Raw genomic sequence first — 20,930 nt, 5'->3', positions numbered from 1 at the left:
GTTAATTTCTTTCTTCTCCCTCCTTCTTTTTCTTCCTTTCTTCTCGAAAGCGAGAAGAAAGGAAAAAGGTCCCACGATAAAACGATCACGCTTTGAGTCATTCTTCATTGAAGACACTACTTCGTCTGTAAACCTTACACGTGACTGCTCTCTCGTTAGCTGTAGTCTCGACGAACAAACTGTTGGTCGGTGCTTTTTTCGCTTTCAACCCCCGTGTCGCGTCCGTGAAACAGTTAACGATATTCAAACAAACCTTCTGCGTCGAGAGCGGCAGGGTCTCAAATACAGAGGATGGCGCGGATAAATGTCTCCGTATCAATCTCTTTCCCTCGTAAATATGACAATTTTGAAATGTGTTTGTGCTCAAAAAATTTCCAAATTTTCTAACGTACATTCGATACTAATTACAATTAAATTGTAAAATTCGAAAATCTCGGATAATAAATACGATCGGTTCGCCTTTTTTCCAAATCGGATAACGATATACAACTTTATATAATTATATATAATTATTCCAGTTTATCCACAACCCTTCTCCAATCGTTTCTATCGTATTAAAAACATTTTAATAATCCAAATATCCGGGATCAAAATTTCCGATTTAATTTGTATTATTTCTTTGTCCCATTTACCCTATATTTATATAAAAAAAGCTTTTATTTCAATTACCAGCAAATACTCGAAACAATGATAGTCAAAATTTTCGCTCGAATTCCTATCGAATTCCCTTCGTTCCGACCGATTAATTTCAATCCACCCCCCTTCCCCCTTTCAAAGAAAAACACACGCTTACTTTTACTTCCATTGACCAACATTTTCCCGTGGCGTATTCTAAATCAACGCGGCTTGTTACTTTCACCGTGGATGGTAAACGGAATTACACGCGGCCATTGACGGATGGAAAACTGTCGTCCCCTCGCCAAATTCATCGAATGCATAATCGCATAATCTAATATTTACATCCCTCGTTACGAGACCGCCGCCGGTTTTTTTTCCTGCCCCCTTTCCTTTCCCTCATCTCCCTTGTTATTATCATGTGTTCCTCTCCCGCTTTCGATTTTGATCTTTTCCTCCTCCTCCTCCTTCTCCTTCTTCCTTCTCTCGCTGGTGTATAATTCCACCAGCGTGTCGTTCTCACGTGTTGGTGGAGCAAGGCCGCTACTTTTGTCGTTTCGTGCTTGCGGTCCTTTCGCAGGAAGTGGGAAAGGAACAAAGCGGGGAACCGGGCTCGAAAGGGCGGCAACAAGGGGGATGAAAGGGGGGGGGGTAATCCCTATTGTTTCTCCTGTCCCATAAATCCTAGTAGCCTTCCCGCCTCCCCCCCTACGCTTCTCCACTTTCTCCCTCTTTCCCTCTCTCGCACTTGGTTCACCGACAACACACCCCCGTCGTACACTCCCTCCCTCCCTTCCTCTCCCTGCTAACTCCTGCTATTCTCAATCCCCTCGCTACGCCTTTCTCGGTGGCGCGCTTCGTAAATCTCGGTCCAGCTGTGCTTTACGGCACACATGTACTTCCGGCAAGAATACAAGCGATCCTATCTCTGATTCGACGGGGTTTTAACCCTAACCACCCATCCCCGTTCGCTCGAGAGGGTTAGGTTAACGTTCGATCCTGAAACTATTGGATCGTTGCTTCTTTTTTCTTCTTCTTCTTCTTCTTCTTCTTCTTTTTTTTTTTATTATCATTATCAATTGGTTCGGAAGGAAAAATTTTATCGACTCGGTTTTATCGAAGGGTGGACAGGAAGGGAGATTGAGACAATTGGTCTTGGAATTTTACGTGTCTTCGGATCGTATTGCTTTAATTTTTCTTGCGAAATTTGTCGTCACCTCCTGTTCTCGGCATGGTGTTTCTCGCCAGTCTCTTGTTTATGATCCGTAACGCCTTTTGCCACCGCCGCGCCGCCACTTTAGACTCCCGACACGTAGAGGAGGGATTGTTTTCTCAGTAGAGGCGAGGCAAGGGTCGCTACTAATTTATGACGTTAAGTTGTGACGTCTTGTTGCGCCTCGCTTCTACTTTTTTCTTATTTTTTTTTCCCATCCCTCACATTTATCGCGCGTTGTTTGTAACGCGATCGTACGCTTTTGTTCCGAAAATCTGCGGAAAATTTTATCCCCGTTCTTGTGACGTTTTTACTATTGATTAATAGAGCACGTGTTATATTATTCAAACTTAAAACTCTCAGCTAAATTGAATTTTATAATTTTATATCTCAATTGATCTATGTACACATACTTGCAAAAATATTCGGTCAATTTTTAAGCATACGATGAAAATAACAAATTTCAAACAAATATCATCCCTAAATACGACCGATTATTTTTGTAAAAATCAATAATTCTCGTTCAAAATCGACTGACGTATTCGTTTCAATTCGAATTACAGATCGAGGACGCCATGCTGATGTTCGACAAACAGACCAACAGGCACAGAGGTGAGTGGAAAAAAAATTTTTCTTCTCCGCGGAGTGAAGGGGGCGATAGATCGATCCGGCCAGCAATAATCCGATACCAGCCAGGTCGTTAATTGCTGTTTAATCACCGGCGATCGTTAAAACGTCAGAGTTTCACGCCATACGATTGCTGACGTCGCTTGTCCGCGGGCGAAATTTCGTTACGCAGTGTGTGCGTGGCACGCAAGTTTCCCGCGGCGCGCAAATACGGCTGAAAATATGGCCGAGACTGTTCTCTATTTAGCGAGTCAATAATAGCCGGTGTTTCACTCGCGCGTTTCATCCACGAGAACGGGTAATTAACGAGGCTGGCTCGAAACTATAATTAGTAATTACGGTAATACGCGCGACGCCAACGCGCCAACTTCGATCCAGTCGAAGATAAATAACATTAATTTGACGCGGCGATCAATCGGCTCGTTAATCACGGCGGTGATTGCGTGCGATTCACGGGCGCGCGAAACACGCGTCCGCCTCCTTTCTTGCCGAAATTCTTCCGTGCTTAAGAAGACGAAGAAACGGTCGAAGAAGGAAGAAGGGATCGTCAGCTGGGAAATTTCCCCCGTGTTTTTCATCCGATACGGACGATACGGGAGGGATATCGTATCGGAATTTTCGTGGAAACGATGGAAAATTCTTGGTACCGACACGGTTAGGTCGGAAGACATCGGCCGGTCGGTCGGCTGAAATTTTTCTCGTTTCCGAGAGAAGGGTGATTTATTAAATAGTTGCCGCGAAATTAGATCGTTTCTTGTCGAAAACGGGGAATTTCTCGGGAGGATCGGATCCTATATTTTTGCGATTGAATTTTTGTTGCGATAAAGGTATTCGTTTTTTTTTTTTTTTTTTTTTTTTTTTGTGTGAATTCTTAGTAACGCGACTGGACATAGGAATTTTGTATGTTTTGTAAGGAACGTAGTTTCGCGTTTAAAATATTTTTTTTTACTGGATAGTAAATAAGAAAAAAGTATATCTATGATTCTCGAATGTCGTACAATATTTTATAAACTTGAAGACATTAAGAATAATTAGATCATTCTAAATTTGATGTTTTATAAAAACTTAATAATACGCTGTATTATCGATTTTCAGTTAGAATTTCAGGGAACTTTTGAGAATAGCCTCTTTGAATTTTATCGAATCTTATCACGCGTAGGATCGATCACGATGTCCGGTTACGCAGACTTTTATTCAGGTGCGATTAACATAAAGAATAAAAGAGGGGGGCGCGTGCCAGGAATCGAAACGGGTAGCATTTACATCCGGCCCTCGTATCACGTGTACAAACGAGCGGAGGAATTTTGGCCCGCTGTGGGAAAAGTACGAAAAATGTAAATTCATAGCGGCTCGATTAGAAGAAATAGCGGCCGCGATCGAGCGAAAAAGAGAAAATAGGAAGGCGAAAGGTTGTTCGAGATTTGCATAACACCATCTGTTATCGTGCTCTTTCTTTCCAAGTGGTCGAAGGTCGTTCCGAATGTCTTTCGCGGCACTCCACGTTTCCGTTTTGGCGAAATGATAGCTGTAGATCGGGAGATAAGCAGCGCACGAATAGTTACGAAACCAATTCTTTTTTTTTTTTTTTTTTGAATTTCTCGCAATGGAAGATTATTTCAACACCAGCAATTCGTGATATAAATTACTGTCGACGATTGTTAACATCGTATTGTGATATTCAATTTGAATTATTTTATTGAAATAATTGGAAATAATATTATATTGCGAAATACGATTAATCAATCAATATTGAAAGTTAACAATACAGGATGAAAATATCACTTTTCACCTGTTTATATATATATATAATAATCAAAATAAATTAATTTTAATCCATACGAAACATTCGCAAAGATCAAAACCACTCGGAGGGAGGAAAGGAGGATCGATCCGATTCATCGATCCTAGACGATCCATAGTCTGGGTGAATGAAATATCAGGGATACAACTTTCGCCATCTCTTAGAAGCAAGCGGAGGTAGAGACAGATAGAAAAGGAAGACATAATACGAAATGGAAAGGGTCTGGATCCATTCACGTCGTCGGTTGAATGGGGGTCGATAATCGTCAGCGATCGAGGCAACCCCACCCGACCGATAATCGTCGGTGCCTCTCCATCTTTTTTTAACGGTATCCGACCTCCCCCTTCTCTCCTCCACCCTCCGTGGTCCTCGATTCGTCTCCCTCCCTTCCCCTCCCTCTCCCCTCTGCTCTCGAGTGGAGTGCCTGCCGGGTCTCGGTGATAGATTCTAATATCGCTTATGAAAAATAGGGGCAAATGGGATATGAGAGCTGGCTCCCTTCGATGCCACAGGGGTTGTTCGCCGGGGAAGGAACGCGCGTTTCTCGACAAACGTTCTCGAAGAGGCGGCGGCGAGGAAAGGCCGGTGTATAGGTGAAATAGCGGTGCACCTCCGGAGAAGAAAGGTTGTGGAGAGGCGAGGGAGCGAAGGGGTGAAAGAAGGAGGGGGGAAGAGAGGAAAGAAGGAAAGGAGGGATGGCGAGAGGGCTCTTTCAAAGCGGCGCGTAATCTCTCTCGCGATGACATCTAATACCATCCAACGTTGGACGAGTCTCGAACCTCGCTGCTCTCTCCGTCAGATTTCACAATATGGCGCTTCCGTAACCGGTCCCTGACCCCTAAGGGGATTATCCGCGAGGATTTATACCCTCGAACGATGATTCGCGGATACAACGCGGGCTCGGACGCGATCAACGAAACGGATGGATCTTGTTTTCGCTCGGTTTCGTTTCGTTTTATCGCGCTCCCAGTTTTGGAAATTTTCCTTCGAGTTTCTTTGTTTCCATAATTTTTTCTTTTCTCACTCGTGTATCATTTAACAAAAATGCGAACAAAAATTTGGGAGATTCGCGGAGTTGAGAAATTCTTTTATATTTCGACATTTCGAAAATCGATCGATATTCAACCGCGCAAAGGAACATTTATTCAAGTTTCAAGTTGAATAAAGCACAAGTTCCCAAGATAAATAGTTTAAAATCGTCGATATAGAAATCTAACCAAGAAACCTCCCCTCGATATGCTTGGAAATCACGAAACATATGTCGATCTCGGCACGAAGAGGGAGTGTCATCCTCATCGACCGTGTCCAAAGATCGTCCCTTCGATAATCGTAGTGACGGGAACGACTGTAGTTTGTTCAAGGTCGTTCCACGCCGCTCCCTAACCCAGATCCGATTCTCTCGCGCTACGAGGACCAATTCCAAGCTGCTCGTGGAATTACAAAGAGAGAAAGAGACAGACAGAGAGAGAGAGAGAGAGAGAGAGAGAGAGAGAGAGAGAGAGAGAATATCGTCGTCGACCCCTTTACTTTTCAAATCCCCGAAGAAGTTGAACCCATACCCTTTTCGCCACCGCCATCAGCCCCCGGTGAAAGAAGAATCCGAGTGTTTCCGGACAATTTCGAGTCCCGCAGCGAGCTATGATTTCCACGCGGATGGGCAGCCGGTGCAATTGCAGCAAAGCGTGTCTTCTCTCTACCCCAGGGTAGCCTCTCTTCTCTCTACCCCAGGGTAGCCTCTCTTCGGCGAACAGGCGCGACTATAGCTCGGAGGCGCGATTATCCAAGCTTCGCTGGCCAAAGGATTTTCTCTTCGTGAGCTCCACCCTTACGTTGGGGGGGTTGGAGGAGAAGGCATCTATAAGGCTGAGGCGAGCCACGGTTCCGTAGCTTTGCCGGCTTCGTCCACGTACGAACGTAGTAGGGCACACTCGCGTGCACCCACGTAAACACGAGTATACGTATAGGATAGATAGAACATGGTACGTGCATATTAGGATATATATATATATACTTTGGATAAAGGTGCACGTGTATGTTTACACGTGCTGTTGGGTTTATATGGACGGTCCAGTGTATGTACGCGTTTGCTCGTGTATCACAAATTGGTGGCGCATTGCTCGGAAACGTATGTGTTCTTGGAACGGTCAGACCCGTTTCCACGGTCCTTCTTGATTGCCCACCTACGGCGATAGTCGAAAAGAAGACTGCTGCTTTCTCATGCGTGAACGCGCGCGTCAAAGGGACGAGTCGTCGTCTTCTATCTATCGTCATTGAATCCCTCGTTTCCTTTTGCATGAACGGCGATCGAGGAGATTCGACTCGTTGCTCGAGGAGGATCGAAATCGCGCGGATTGCGTTTTATAGAGACGTTCCACGATCGTTCCTTTTCGGATACGCGGTGTACCGGGATCGTAACTTCGTGGATGGACGTTAACGACTCGGAACATGAAGTTTTACGACGTCTGTCTTAAGCTACGGCTTATCTTATATGGAGAGTACGAAGAAGGGGAAAAAATATATAAAAGTTGAACGATAATTTGAACGTAGAATCATTTGGACGAGAATTTAATTTTTTTAAAGAACGACCCTTTGAAAATTTCTCAGAGATTTTTTGGAAACGATGTTGCGTATCTATAAAAGGATGTGTTTAGAAATGTCGAAAGAAATTTGGTTAAACAAAGATTCGTAAACGCAATCATTTGTCAAATATACGTGACTGGAAATCAAATGCCAAATCTCTTGTTAAATTGTTTTTGAGCTGACTAACCCACTCTAAATTCAAAATAACATTCTTATATCTTTGTCTACTCACCTATCTTGTCGCTACACATTTGGACGAGCAATTTCTTCGCGATAATAATCCACAACTTTCAAATCTTCTCAACAAAGAGCTACTTATAGCTCTTCGAAATCAACGAGAAAGGATTCAAGAGAGAAACTTGAAATCGATTTCTTCTTAAAACGTAAAAATTTTTTCTTCTTCCGTTAAAAACTACCACTTGTATTCTCCATTCTTCTGAAACGACGAAAGCTGAAAGATTCGCCCGATCAATAATCGAGTCGATTCCTTGTCAAATTTCTTCTTGTTCGTGCGAAAGCAACGTTCCAAAGTTCCATCCCGAAAAATTCAAAACGACGCTTGCACATCTTCTCTGTCCTTTTCTATCTACTCCTCTCCAACAAATTCTTCGCGACGAACTTGGGCGAAATCTCAAGTCCTCGCAAGAGAAGACAGCCTCGACTTTAACGAAGCACGGAATCCCAATGTCTTGGATGCAACCATCCTAGATCACCTCTCCTGCTTTCCCTCTAAACGCCACGGACGAGAATCTCGACGAGAAGTCTGGAGAAGTTTGGCGACCAGCTGGACGCGTTATGCCAGTTTGACGTAATCCCGGCCACGGGTGCGTCAGACGATCCGGAAGCCCGTTGCGGGCGTCCGTTTCCCGGCGCGCAGAAATTCGCGATTCAGGGCCAACTCGCATGACGCGCGGTAAACCTTCGTGGCTCGGCTTTAAACCCGCCCCACGTATGCACTCGAGCCGCCATCCATTGCTCCGAATAGTTGCTGGAGGTCGCTCGCCCTCCAGCCGGGAATCGGTTTTCGAATAGTTTCCAAGCTGTTTCTAGCTCTCGGTTCTCTGTTGCGAGCCACGCGCAATGTGGCCAACTCGTGAAGATCGTCTTCGTCTCTCTCTCTCTCTCTCTCTCTATTTCTCTTTCAGTGCGAGCCGTGGTGGAATCGGCGGAGTAGTCGAGCGGAAAGCTGAGATTGATTTCCACGGGAGAGTTCCCCGTTCCCCCCCGGCTCTCTTGATTGGTAATTGCGTGCCCGCGATCGATAAGACTGCGGAATGTGAATCTTGGGAGTACGTGGAACGTTCGTTTCATGGTTTCGTGAGTGTATAAGTATATATATATATATACGGGAGATACGTGAGAAAGGGGAGAGTTTGAAGAGGGAGGAAAAGGTGTTGCTGATTTTCGAAAGAAAAATATATAGATACGAGATGAAAAGTGTCTTACATATCTCTTATGGAGAACAGGATCTTGTTAACTAATAATTGTTCTTGCCTAAGATAATCTTAACATTTTTAAAGGAATAAGAATATCGAGAGCAAAAAGAATCGCTTTCTTCTTAAAATAATTTTAATTTTAATTTTACCATCGAGTATTAAAAGTAAAAAGTAATCACTTTTTATTTTCGTTTCTCTGAAGAGAGAAGGAGGAGGAGGAAAGAGATAGATGAAGGGAAGTTGAATATTCTGAAAAATATGCCGTAAACGCACATACTCGTGTCGGTAAGGGACGCGGAAGAGTTAAAAAAATTTCAGCATTCGTCCAAGCATGTCGAAAAGTTTCCCCACGGTGCACAAGCTCGATGCGAGCTCTCGTGAAAATATCGCGTCTTCCGTGAAAAGATCTCGCTCTCTCTCTCTCTCTCTCTCTTTCTCTCCACGCGGCTACGCGAAATATTTTTCCTCCCTCTTGGCAGCCGCGTTTTAATCGGCCAAAGAAACTTTGAAGGCATCGTCTTTTGGGAACGAACGTATATGCGAATATACGCCTCGTGGCGCTGTTATCGGAACAGGGTTTCGCACATCTCGTTTCGCGGATCTCGAAAACTCCGGAAGTCGAACGAACCATTGCTCGTTGGAAAACTTTTGTGAACGATGGATGATCGTGGACGTTACGTTTCTGTGTAAAGTATCGACGTCGAATTTATCTTTATATATATAGTTATCTCTCGGTTGCTTATTTCAGTCTCTTCCTCAAGGTTTCAAGAATTATCGACGACTTTCAATTTCGAGTTTCGAATTCGATGAGGATTTTTCGAGAAACTGGAAAACTGTCCTGTCTTATCGAGACAATTCTTGTCTCGTCAGCTAGAGGAATTCTCGTGATTCCATTTTATCTGATCTCTGGTTGAATCCGAACTCTTTTGGAATTGGTTAGGGGATTATTGAGAAAATAAGATAGAAGGAAGAGACGAGGAGTAAGAAGTTCTCGTTTATGGAAATAAGAGAGAACGTTTTTATTATTTAGATGATATCTCTAAATCTTTGTTAGTAGAATAGACAAAAGAAATGGAGTCTAAATTTCTTGAATTTCTTCGTATCTTCATTCAAAGAGACGTACATTTTTCAATCTACTCATCGTAATCGACCGACTATCTTACAATTTCCCAATGAATTATCAATCTCATATATTCGATCTTATCACGAAGAAGAAACATCATCCAGTGATGAAACAAGAATAACATATTTTCTTCATTTCCAGATAAATATTTCAAGATCAAACTTCCGTTCAATCGAATTTATCAAGTAACATTTTTCTCTCGGCACAATGCTTCACTCTTTCGATCTTTCTCGAATACTTCTATTTTTCTGAAGAAAAAGAAAAAAAAAATAAAGTCGATCAACACGAAAACAAACTTCATCCCATTCGTAATTCGCGAGCGACACCGAGAAAATGAAATGGATCTTCGAGATTCCACATGGACGACCTAAGTTTTTCCGCGTCTGTGGAGCGGATTCCTCGGATCGGGATGGCGAATCTTTATCAGTTGGATAGGGGAGACGCGACTGTCGGTGTTACGACATGCATAACGTAATCCGGACGATTTTTGGATGGAGGAGAGACCGTGCACGAGAGGAAGAGAGAACCGGTTCTTTCTTCTCTAGCGTTCTATTACGGGAATCTCGGGATGGAGCATTGACACGCTCCAATTGTCACCTGCATTACGACCGTATACGCTTTCGAAGAGAATCGTCGCGTGGTTAAGAGGAGAGAGAGAGAGAGAGAGAGAGAGAGAGAGAGAGAGAGAGAAAGAGGAGGAGGAGAAAAGTATCGTGAAATATTGAAACACGGCCCCGCCACTTTTCCCTCGCTTCCTTTCTCCACGTCGTTCCTGCGATTTTCCTTCCAACCGTTATCCTCTCCTCTCGTATCTTCCCTCCCTCTCCATCCTCCCCTCTCGCCTAGGTACACCGATTTAACCAACTGCCAGACGCAGAGCGCATTTCGCGCGCGATTGCATCGAAGACCCGTCTCCACCGATATGAGATCGTCGAGTTACCGCCGCTTAAGTTTCGTCGCTTTCAACCCCTCTTTTCCCCTTCTATTAATATTTTTCTCGCTGAACGATACAAATTGTGCTCGAATTTCGTCGAGCGGAAGCGCAGGAGGGGGGCATCCTCGAGGGAATCTCGAGGGTAGGATCGGTTAAGAATTTCCTTCCTTACCTTTCCTGGTGAAGCATAAGTTTTTTTCTACATATTTATCAGAAACGGAGAAGGGAGATTTGTTGAAGATTTGTTGTAATTGATTTTTTTTTTTTTTGGTTTATAGAGAATTTTGATTCGATGAAAATACAGATTGTATTTTTAACACGGTTCGATTGAAGATGTAACGATTCTAGGAATTTTTTTCGATCAAAATTTTTGTTAACAGTATCGGGATTAACAAACTGAGTTCTAATATTAATTTCTATCGGAAGATAGAAAAGTTTGAATATTTTAATGTAAATGTTATTTCTTAGCCTGATTACTTTACTACGTACTCTTGAATCAATATTATTCACATATATATATGATTCAATGGATCAGATACTTCTACACGTCTTCCACCATCAATCCACCCCCGTAGGATGGAAAAGATAGTATTCTCGCACGCTCCACGAATTGAACGAACCACCGAAATCTCCATCTTCCAATTTCTTTCTCGAAATCTCATTCTCACCGCCATTTCGCGCCTTCCCTCCCCCTCGTATCATCTCACACCGGCCACGCACAGTCGAACATATTTATCATCGAATCCGCCCCGTCTGCCGCATAATCCACGATCCCATAGACGTAAACGTGTTTCCGCTCCAACGCCCACCCACACACATCCACTTCTCGTTCCATCTTCGTCACGGTAGCGTCGAGAGCGGCGCGAGTTTCTCGCGCGATTGAATCGAGCCGGCCCTGCTGCAATTTCGTGGACCCTGCACCTACCGCCATCGGATCGAACCGCCACCTCACGAATTTCCGCCCCTATCTATCGCCGCTCTTTCAACGCGGCTCGATAAAAAGAGAATCGTTGGAATATAGAGCCGCCGATGTGGTGGTGGATCGAAGAAGGGAGTTGGTGGTGGGAGCGGGATAGACAGAGAATTGATAGACGAAGGTGGGGAAGAATCTGAAAAGCGAGGGAATAAGGGAAGGGTGGATCGGTTCGAGCGCTTCTCCCGAAGGAAGATCTCTTTCTCTCGTGCAAGTTTTACTCGCGTGGCCCTTCCGTTCCCTTCTCCACCCTTCTCGTTCCATCCGTCTGCGCTTATCCAGAATGCTGATCTCATCCGAGCCAACTTGACCCCTTCGTCTCGTTCGTGCTTCGGCGAGCTTAATCCATCGCGGAGGTGTCCTCCTTCTTTCCGCCTCCTCTCCTCCTGTGCCTCGCCTCCGGAAAATCTTCCATCCAGAGGGGAGAATTTAAAATTCAAACGTAAGTGGCCCTCTCGAGTCGTCGTCCTCGTCGTCATCGTAGTCGTAGTCGTAGTCGTCGTCGTCGTCGTCGTCCTCCTGCTTCGCGCAATTCCTCTTTTCTGAAACCCCTGTCCGCGCCGCCGACACCCTCGAGGCGTGGTCGTTCCAGATGCATGCATTTCGAGGAGCGGGCCCCGCAGGTCGCGCTCTCGGCTCGCTTACCGAGGGAAAAATGTCGACGGCGCAAGAAAGGGAAGAAATACCGGGCGAAACCAGAGGCGAAAATAGAGTTTGTGTAGAGGCAGGTGTGGGGGAGGGGTGGATCGGCCGCGACAACTGGGGATAGGAGATAAGGGGTGGCGTTGAGAATACACGAAGCTGCGATAAATGAAATTTCTTTAAATAATTCAAGGGTCTCGACGGCACCAAGTCGGAATCAACTAGGCGGAATCGGAATTGGAACCGGAAGACGGCAAGTAGAGCGGCGCGAATTGCATCCTCGAATCGACTGTGATTCTCTCTCTCTCTCTCTCTCTCTCTCTCTCGTTAAGTTTCGACTGAAGAAGCATAAATATTCATCGGCAAACACACCGTTTCTGTACACGTTACTATTCAATGAGATCCGGTCGACTTTGGGGGGGAGGGTCGTGTATATACCGACAAGCAATAGGGTTACTGGAAAATCTAGCGACGGAAGTGGTATTCCGTTTGTTTTCCGCTCCAACGAAATTTTCAACGCTTCCGTTACCAAGCGTTTCGATTTGTAAATCCTTGCCTGCGGATTTACAAGCGTCGCCCACGCCGTCTTCTTATCCACTGTTCCACCACCGCACGCTATAATTGGAAAAATGCATATTCGACTTTAATCCCGCGTTTAAAAGTTCGTTTGAAAACTTCTTCACGATCGAGTATACGCTTTCAATATTATTAAGAACTCTTTTAAGAATATTTAAGAAATATTACTCGATAAGAATCTTTCGAGTCCAAAATTCCAACAAGCTACGCACATACACGCACAGCCCAATTTTACCCAAAATTACAATCGAAAGTTCTTGCCATCAGTGACACAAATCGTGATCGTAAAGACAATCTTGGAAATCTGTGGTACACGATCGGAGCTCTCGAAACAGGAATCGTACACGGGCAAATACGACGGGGGCCCCTGTCGTTAGCTTAATCGCCGAGGGTCTCGAGACGTTGGAAAGGTATTATAATCGGTGCGGGCGTGTGGAAGAGAGGAGTCGGTCGATTAGCGGCGGCGGGTACAGGTGAATGGAATTACTCGCGTTCACTGCACAGGCTATCCTTTGTATCCTCCTGTCCGCGGTGGCTGCAACTCTTCCCGCGCCCCTACACCTCCGCTCTCGTTTCGAATCGGCGAATCGATCGAGCGGCCGGTCCCGAGAACTTTGAGAGAGCGGCGGACCTTGGGACGAGACGGGTCCAAGTAGCAGACTCGATCATGCTCCGCGGGACATATGGCGCGTTTCATGCACGATGAAGATAGGAAAGTATCGATCGAGGGTGGCTACGTATCGGCCAGCCTCGGACTTTACGGCCGGCTGAAACTTGGGAAACTGGCGTGGTGTGGAACACGTCGTGGTAATAGGTTGCCTCGCTATGGCGAGCGAGGGAACGAGAGAGAGAGAGAGAGAGAGAGAGAGAGAGAGAGAGAGAGGGTGGACGATTTGCAAACGGCCGGTTCGAGCTCAACCGATGAAACTCTCCGCATCGTGCCGCACCCCCCCATTCAATTCGCCGGAGCTTGTTATTATTTCTCCGCTTGTTATTCCGCCGATTATTCCCGTAATCGGTGCGAATATTAGTTCTGCGATATGGGTGGTAAAGATTTCGATTATCCTTGGGATCGGGGGACGGGTCGAGAGATAACTTGAGAATTGTTGTATCGTGAACTTGTGGAGAGTAATTTTGAGGGAAGGAATGAAAATGGAGTAATAACTCTCTCTAGTTGCGACGAGGGTGAGTTAAGGGAGGGAGAATTCCCGGGGAGAGGAGTGAAATTTTGAACTTTGACTTTCGAGTGAAACTTGATTTGATTGAATTTTCAATTTTCGAAGGGTTGAAAGAGTTTTGATTAAGGGATAATAGAAATTGAAGAATTGGTGATTTTCGGCGCGGAAGGGAAAAAATGATTATGGATTTTCTAATTTAAATTTGGAAGAATGGTTCGATGTTTGGAAGTTGGTTCGATCGAATGCGAAAGTCTATCCCGTCTTGCAATTGATTTACATCGCAAACAGTGCAGAAAGTTCATCTTGGCCAATGCAATAATCCAAATAATACAGGAACGTTCGAATAGGTTTGCCAGGGTAGGTTTTCGAAGAAGTTTCAGGCTTGCCGCAAGAACGCAATTAAATGGGAGAGTGTACATTGGAATTACTATGTAATACAACGTGCAAACATCCACATGTACTACATTAATTTCGTGTTTTCCTCATCGATCTTCAAAATGTTTCAAAATTTTCTTCGTTTAAACGCACGCTTTCAATTGTTTTCGAACGAAAAGCAATATTTTGATTCTTTTTCAAAATATATTTAGAACGTAGATAATTAAAAATAATAGTATGTATTCAAATACATATATTTATTTTATCCTAATCTTTCTATTTTCTCTATTTTTCTATCATAGGACGTCTTGCGTTAATTAAAATTAAAGTAGCATAATATAATAGAGTGATAGAATTTCTATTAGGCTTGACAAAAATATCTTTTCCTTTCTCTACATACATTTACTAATCTGACGCTCGTTCATTTCGATAACAGTTCAAAACAATTATTTAATCTCCCAACTTTCTCGATTCAAACATCGTCATGAATATATCACGGTACCGATTATTTTTTCCCCACTGTCATAAATTACACTACCAATAGAGGAACCATTATTCAGTTTCCACGAAACTTTCAGACGAAGAGCCAACAAAAATCCCTCTATCCCCGTAAACAAACTTTAGACTGGGTTCCACGATGAAAATACCAATCCGCCTCTCCCTCTCTCCCTCCCTCTCTCCCTCTCCTCTACCCTTTGCAACGATTCTCGTAATTTCACGCCGCGATTTCGCCTCTATTTGACTCTCTCGACTCTCTCGCCCTGCCAGTGATTGGCGCACTTAACCGATCGCATTTCGCGTTTAAACGCTTCGCTGTCAAACGGCCGAACATATAACCCTCCTCCTCTTCCCCCCCCCTCCTCCCTCGTCGGTGGTGGCCTCTGTTGATCGAAGGGCGGAGGGTGCTCGCCTCTGCGCCAGGGTGCCCGCGGCGTGTTTAATGCGAGGGCGAGGGAGAAAGAGTTCGAGACGAGTAACATCGTGATCGTCGACTGGTGTTACGCCAGACGGAAATTGAACTCACGCTCGCCGCTGCCACTGTTGCGCGAAAGAGAGAGAAAGAATGCACGTGTGCGTATGTGTGCGTGTGTGTAAAGGGTCGTTTTCGAAATCATACGTGTCGTACGGATGTAATCTTCGGGTATTTTGGCGGTCTTTTGTCGTCCCCAGTTTTTTCGATTTTGCGAGATGACGTTATGATATCGTTTGCGAAGATTGAAAAAAACATTGTGTAGAAAAAACGTTGGGATGCGCGAGAGTTTATGAGTAGCCTTGAGCTTTCAATTTTATTTTATTTTATTTTATTTATTTCTTTTTTTTTTTTTATAGTTGTATATTGAAGTGCATCTTCATCGTATCGTTGTAACATCACGGGATGATTTTTGGATATTATCAATTGCTACGTGTTTATTATTTATATTGCTTATAGGTTCTATCGATTTTCGTCGAAGAATCGTCTTCTATCTCTATATTTTTCGCTTTGCCTCGAGCGAGTGAGAACGTTAATAATTCGTGATTGAACGAAAGTTCTCTGTTCTCGATACGGCAACATTTCCCATAAATCTCGAGCTAACAAACACGCAGACACGTGTTTTCATTCGAATAAAAGCTACGCCCATAGTGGTAGGCAACAGTGGAAATTACATCAAACGCAAAACATTACCGCCTTCGCCTCGTCCAACCTTCTCTCTACTCTCTCTTTCTCTCTCTCTTTCTCTCTCCTTCCGTACACATTCTTCGAGCGTGTTCAACAACACGCTCACCGCGGCAACCAAAGATCCCTAGTAGCACCAGCAGAGTTAACCCGATATCCCAGAAGCAACATTAATCTTCGACGATAACTCGTGTTTGGACAATTACGGTAAGAGTAGTAGCTCGCAAACGTACGGTTAAAACCCCTCTCCAGGTGTATTAATATCTCGTCGTGATCCTTGGCTAAAGAAGAAGAAGAAGAAGAAGAAGAAGAGGAAGAGGAAGAGGAAGAGGAAGAGGAAATGGAAGAAGAAATGGAAGAAGAAGCATATATTTTTTAATCAAACAAAGGCGAGGCTCGTATTGTTGCCCTTCCCCAAGAACAACCAGGAGGAAGAAGGGGTGAGGAGGAAGAGCGTCGCTTTCTCGAAATTTCTTTGAATCGATCATTGCCATCCCAACAACAGCGCATCGTGGTGGATACGTATGAAAATTCCGCGCGCGAGGAGGAAGAAGGGGAGAGAAGGGAGAGAAAAAGCGGGGAGGAGTGTATGTGTATTCGCGAGGCTGCATCTGTATCAGCTGCAACGACTGCATTATAGAGAAGCTGGCGTGCACGTATCCGCGGCCCATTATTCCCGTCGTTGGCGCGGAATCATATATGCGGTGTATTTGAGATAGGATGGATGAATGGGAAGGGCAACCCCGGCGCGAGCTCTGGAGTAGCAATAACTCGGAGATTAAAACAGAATTAAAAAGTGTGCTGGATGTGTATCTGTGTCAAGCGCGCGGCAGACAGGGCGGGGGAGCCATCCGTTGTCGACGTATCGAAGTAACCCGCGCCACGAATGAAAAACAGCCGAATAAATAAGCGCAATGTTCGTTACGTCCGTTCTCCCCTATATATCTCGTTCCATCCCTCCCTTTCTCTCTCTCTCTCTCTCTCTCTCTCTCCTCGTTCTTTCTCTATCGATGTGTGTGCAACCTTTTCCATCGCGCTCGGCACACCTTTTTTTCCTTCCTCTTTTTTACTTTTTTTTTTTTTTGCTTCCCTCTTCTCCACCGATAAACAATGTATCGTCGAGATGAAGATAGGCTATACAACGGCCCTTCGTGAATCGTTAATTAATTTCCTGATTATTCGCTGATCCAATTTCGCGATATACGCGGCAAGCAGGTTGAAAACGACTCGAGGAAAGAATGGAAGGGAGAGAGAAAGAGAGAGAGAAAGAGAGAGGTTCGATTCTATCATTGTTGATATCATCGGTTTGTTATTGTTGAAAGATACTTTTCGTGGAAAATTGTGTATAGGTGCACAGCAGATCATTTCGACGACGATGACGTTGCGTCGATTGTTAGATTCGGTTTGGCATCGAATGATACCTGATGGTCTGATGCAAATGAAACAACGAGTTCCCGTGAAAATATGTTCATTGTGCTCTGAGCGAAACTCGGTTGGGAATCGTGCAAAAGTTCTCTGCCCGTTGTATCCTGTTCGCAATTTCGTTTCGCGAGCCAAACACCGGCAACATTTCCACCGCGTGAAACTTGTAAAACGTGGAATTCGTCCGTGCTCTACCATGCTTTATTCAACCGGGGCCGTGAATTATATAAGTTTTTCATCCTTGTTCCCCATCGACAACGTCCCTCCCCCTTTTCGACTGTCAATCAACTTGAAAATTGTAAAATATATTTGCTTATTGTTTGGACGATTACGCGTTTAAATGTTTAGCACGGACAAATATTGAAAATATACGAGGGGAAAACTCGGGGAAAATTTCGATATCTACGTTGCAACGGAATCCTGATTTCCAAACTGTGCGGTAGAAATTTATTTTGATTTACCTCGATGATATTCGAATATCACTTTCCATCCCGTATTTTGACCCGCGATTGTTTCATTTTTGCAGATATATTTTCTAACGCTCAGTGAGTCTAATAGGATTCGAATTGAAAGAAGAAAAAAAATATAGGCGATATACGCGCTTAATAGGTATAGAATTTTGATTTACGATACATGAAAGAGACAGACGTATAGATTACGAATGTATGTACGAATTTAAGTAATGGATTGGAATATTTTAACAGATAGAAATGGTATTATTTCGGGGATATCTCCATTCGTGATTCGAAAATTGAAAACGTCTTGTTGAAACATACTCTTCAATCTTCGATATCGGATATGCTCAAGATATGCTCGCCGGTCGATCGATCACTCGTTTGCCTCGTTCTACAAGGATGACAACGTTCTGAGTAGTCCTGAGTAGTGCCGAGTTCTATCTAACAGGTTTTGACGAGAGATCTGTGCATGCTAGCTGCACCAACATGCGATAGCTGCTCAATCATTTTCAGCTTAGGAACGCTATGATATCGTGGAACCAGATTTCCTGATACATGCTCTTTTATAATGCGATGACAGCATCGCATTCACCATCCGCTCGTCTTGTTTAAGGTTATATCCACGAATATATCTGAAATTGAAACGAACGAAAGAAATTAAAATTGAAATTAAAACTATCACAAGTAGTACGAATGGAATGCAAACACGTCATTATTAGCATCACGGATATTATATTTATAATGTTATATTTATAATTCGAAACATCTTGTAATAAGTTTCCTAAAAACTTTTCTTAATCCATATTTACTCAATGTCAATTTTTAGAACGAAATTCCTCTCGAAAAATTGGAAAATCACGAGTATTATTACTTCAAAAGATAAAGGGGAACGTATTCTTATTCTTTTTTTGTTTGATCTCGATATCTCGATCCGTTCTCGAGATATAGAATTCAGAAGAGCCGCGTGTAAGCGTTGGATAATCAATGACTGCACATCGTGACTGACGTGTCCTACATTCTTTCCTGGAAGTGCGTACGTTAGTAGTAATAGTAAAATAAAACGATGACTCATTGTTTATCATTGACCAGCGCGCAGGTGCAGCGCTTGAGGCAGGTCAGTGCGATCGCACGAGATCGAGCGAGACAGCGACAGCGAAACGTTAAAAATTACATTCCTCTTTAATCGATGATATCTCAAGAACGATGAGTCGTATCGAAATAAAACAAAAAGCACTTTGAAAGAGGAAGATTCTCCGCTTCTGATGATGTCAATTTTAATACCCCTGTAATAAAAAGAGTACGATATACGAGACGTCAAAATTATTACATTTTTAATAGGATTCGTATTGATTCGTTCATTAATACTCGTTAATATTTATCGTATTTTTTGTCATTAAATATTGATAAGATACGATTCGATGTAATTTAATGAAAATACATATGTATTTTTTGAGGAGGGAGAAAGTTAGTTAGGTTTCTTATTTCTTTTAGAAATGCGTAAAAAAGTGCACGAGAAATGAATTATTCTTGTAGGCCCCGTTAAAACGATTATCCGTAAGGAAAATAAAAGGGTGGGGGAGAGAAGGGCGGCGATTAAGTTGGCGCGTTCGAAAGCTCCGCTATCCTAATTAATATTTGCAGGTAATTGAAGGTTTCGTAACGGAGACGACTATCGATATTAACAACGGGGGCGCGGTAATTTGGAATTTCAAAATGAGCAAAAGCTAAACGAGAACAGCAATTTGCCCGGGTTGCCGGAAGCACGACTAATGAAAACTTCGTTAACTGCCGGCAAAACTAGTTCGGATTAGACCGGTGGCGCGAACAAAGACGAGCAGGAAATTGCTTCGAATAGTTGCGCAAGATCCACTGAAACGCATTAATCAGTAAAATTTATGAAACTCATCCTCCTTTCCCTCCCCCTCCCCACCTTTTGTGCAACACAATATCTTCAATGTAATTTCGCGTTGCAGACCGGTAAACAGAAGAACGAAACACCGAGGGCGGGGCGGGGAAACCGTGTTTAAGTTTAAGGGATGAGGAGGGAGGGGGAGGAGGAGGGGGAGGGGAGGACCCCTCCCTCGTTCGGAAAACGAGGCTCGAAGGAATTCGAAAATACTGTTCTACGGGGCTACGCGTTTAAAATTTGCACAGGGAGGGTGTGAGAGAAGAGGGTGAGAACTTTTCGATACGATTTTCGAACCGATTCTTGATTGTTTCGCAGACGCAATAAAACTTTTCGCCGCGATGAAATCGCGCCCACCCGCCCACACTCGGATGAAATTTACGCGGCGAAGGACGTGGAAGGCGAGGGGCAGAATGGGAGAAGTTGGATATTCAAAAAGTCAGCCGGAAAGTAAATTTGATTTCCGTGCGGCGCGCGATCATGGGTCAGCAGTTTTTTTTCTTCTCGAATATCTTTCTCTTTCCCCCTTCCCCCCCCCTCTCTCCCTCGCCTTTTCGCCCCCCCCCCTCCTCTCCCCGTCTTCGCTACCGGGGAGCAGAGCTAGGCCAGAAGTTGCGCAAACTCGTCAAGGGTCGTATTTGCTGGAGGAGCGGGTATTGCGAGTGACAGCTGGCTGTTCATTATTCCTGGATTACTGCTACGCCGGGATGGCAGAGAGGGAAGACAGAGAGGGTGGGAGGAGGAGAAAGAATGAAAGAGTGTGTGTGTGGGGGGGGGAGGGGAAAAAGAGAGCGAAGGAAACGAGATGGATGGAGGTGGAACGCGTAAGAGAGCTTTCCAGTGAAAACATCGAGAACCGTGCTTACCACTCAGCAAAATAGTGATTGTTTCGTTGGGATTGTCATTAGATGCTCTTGACCCTGAAGATTATCCATAAATTTTCTCGTCTCGTTCGCTTCTTCTTTCTCTTTCGTTTTCGAATCTTCCATTTTTTTTTTTTTCTATTTTATCTTCATTTACGAAAAGAATTGCTAAAGAAAAAAAGGAGAGAAAGAATCCGGGATCGAAATTGCTTTTTCGAATATTGGGTAAAGCCTTTTTTCCAGGATCCCTAATCCCCCTTAACCCCAATTTCTTCCATCGTCTCGTAAAAATTTTCAAACACCACCCCGCGTCTTGTAAAGGTAACAAAGATAGACTCGATCCTGTCGCTTTTCCAACCTCCCTATTTCTTCCAATTAATTATCCTGTACAAAAGATATAGATTAATAACCATACATCGTCCAACTACGGGATTACACGTGACATGGCGAAAAATTTTTCATTACAATATAAAGTGTTTAAGTTTGAACGAACGGTCCAATTGTTCACATTATACGATTAATTCTTCATAATAATAGTCATTCAATTTTACATGTTG

At 43.9% G+C, this 20,930-nt stretch overlaps 1 protein-coding gene across 9 annotated transcripts in view; it reads left to right on the top strand.

The window, feature by feature from the left end:
• The window catches only part of LOC122720579 (RNA-binding protein Musashi homolog Rbp6), a 772,925-nt gene that overhangs the window by 633,745 nt on the left and 118,250 nt on the right, over nucleotides 1–20,930 (top strand). For all 9 annotated transcript variants that reach the window (XM_043947364.1, XM_043947367.1, XM_043947362.1 and 6 more), the window contains one exon: nucleotides 2,392–2,440. In XM_043947364.1, the coding sequence (XP_043803299.1) occupies nucleotides 2,392–2,440 (49 nt within the window). The remainder of the gene's footprint in view (nucleotides 1–2,391; nucleotides 2,441–20,930) is intronic.

Source organism: Apis laboriosa, unplaced genomic scaffold, assembly GCF_014066325.1.
Source record: "Apis laboriosa isolate Shangri-la unplaced genomic scaffold, ASM1406632v1 scaffold12_cov154, whole genome shotgun sequence".
In the NCBI taxonomy this organism is placed as follows: Eukaryota; Metazoa; Arthropoda; class Insecta; order Hymenoptera; family Apidae; genus Apis; species Apis laboriosa.
Note: the sequence above shows the minus strand (reverse complement) of the source record. Positions and strands in the feature narration are given on the sequence as shown.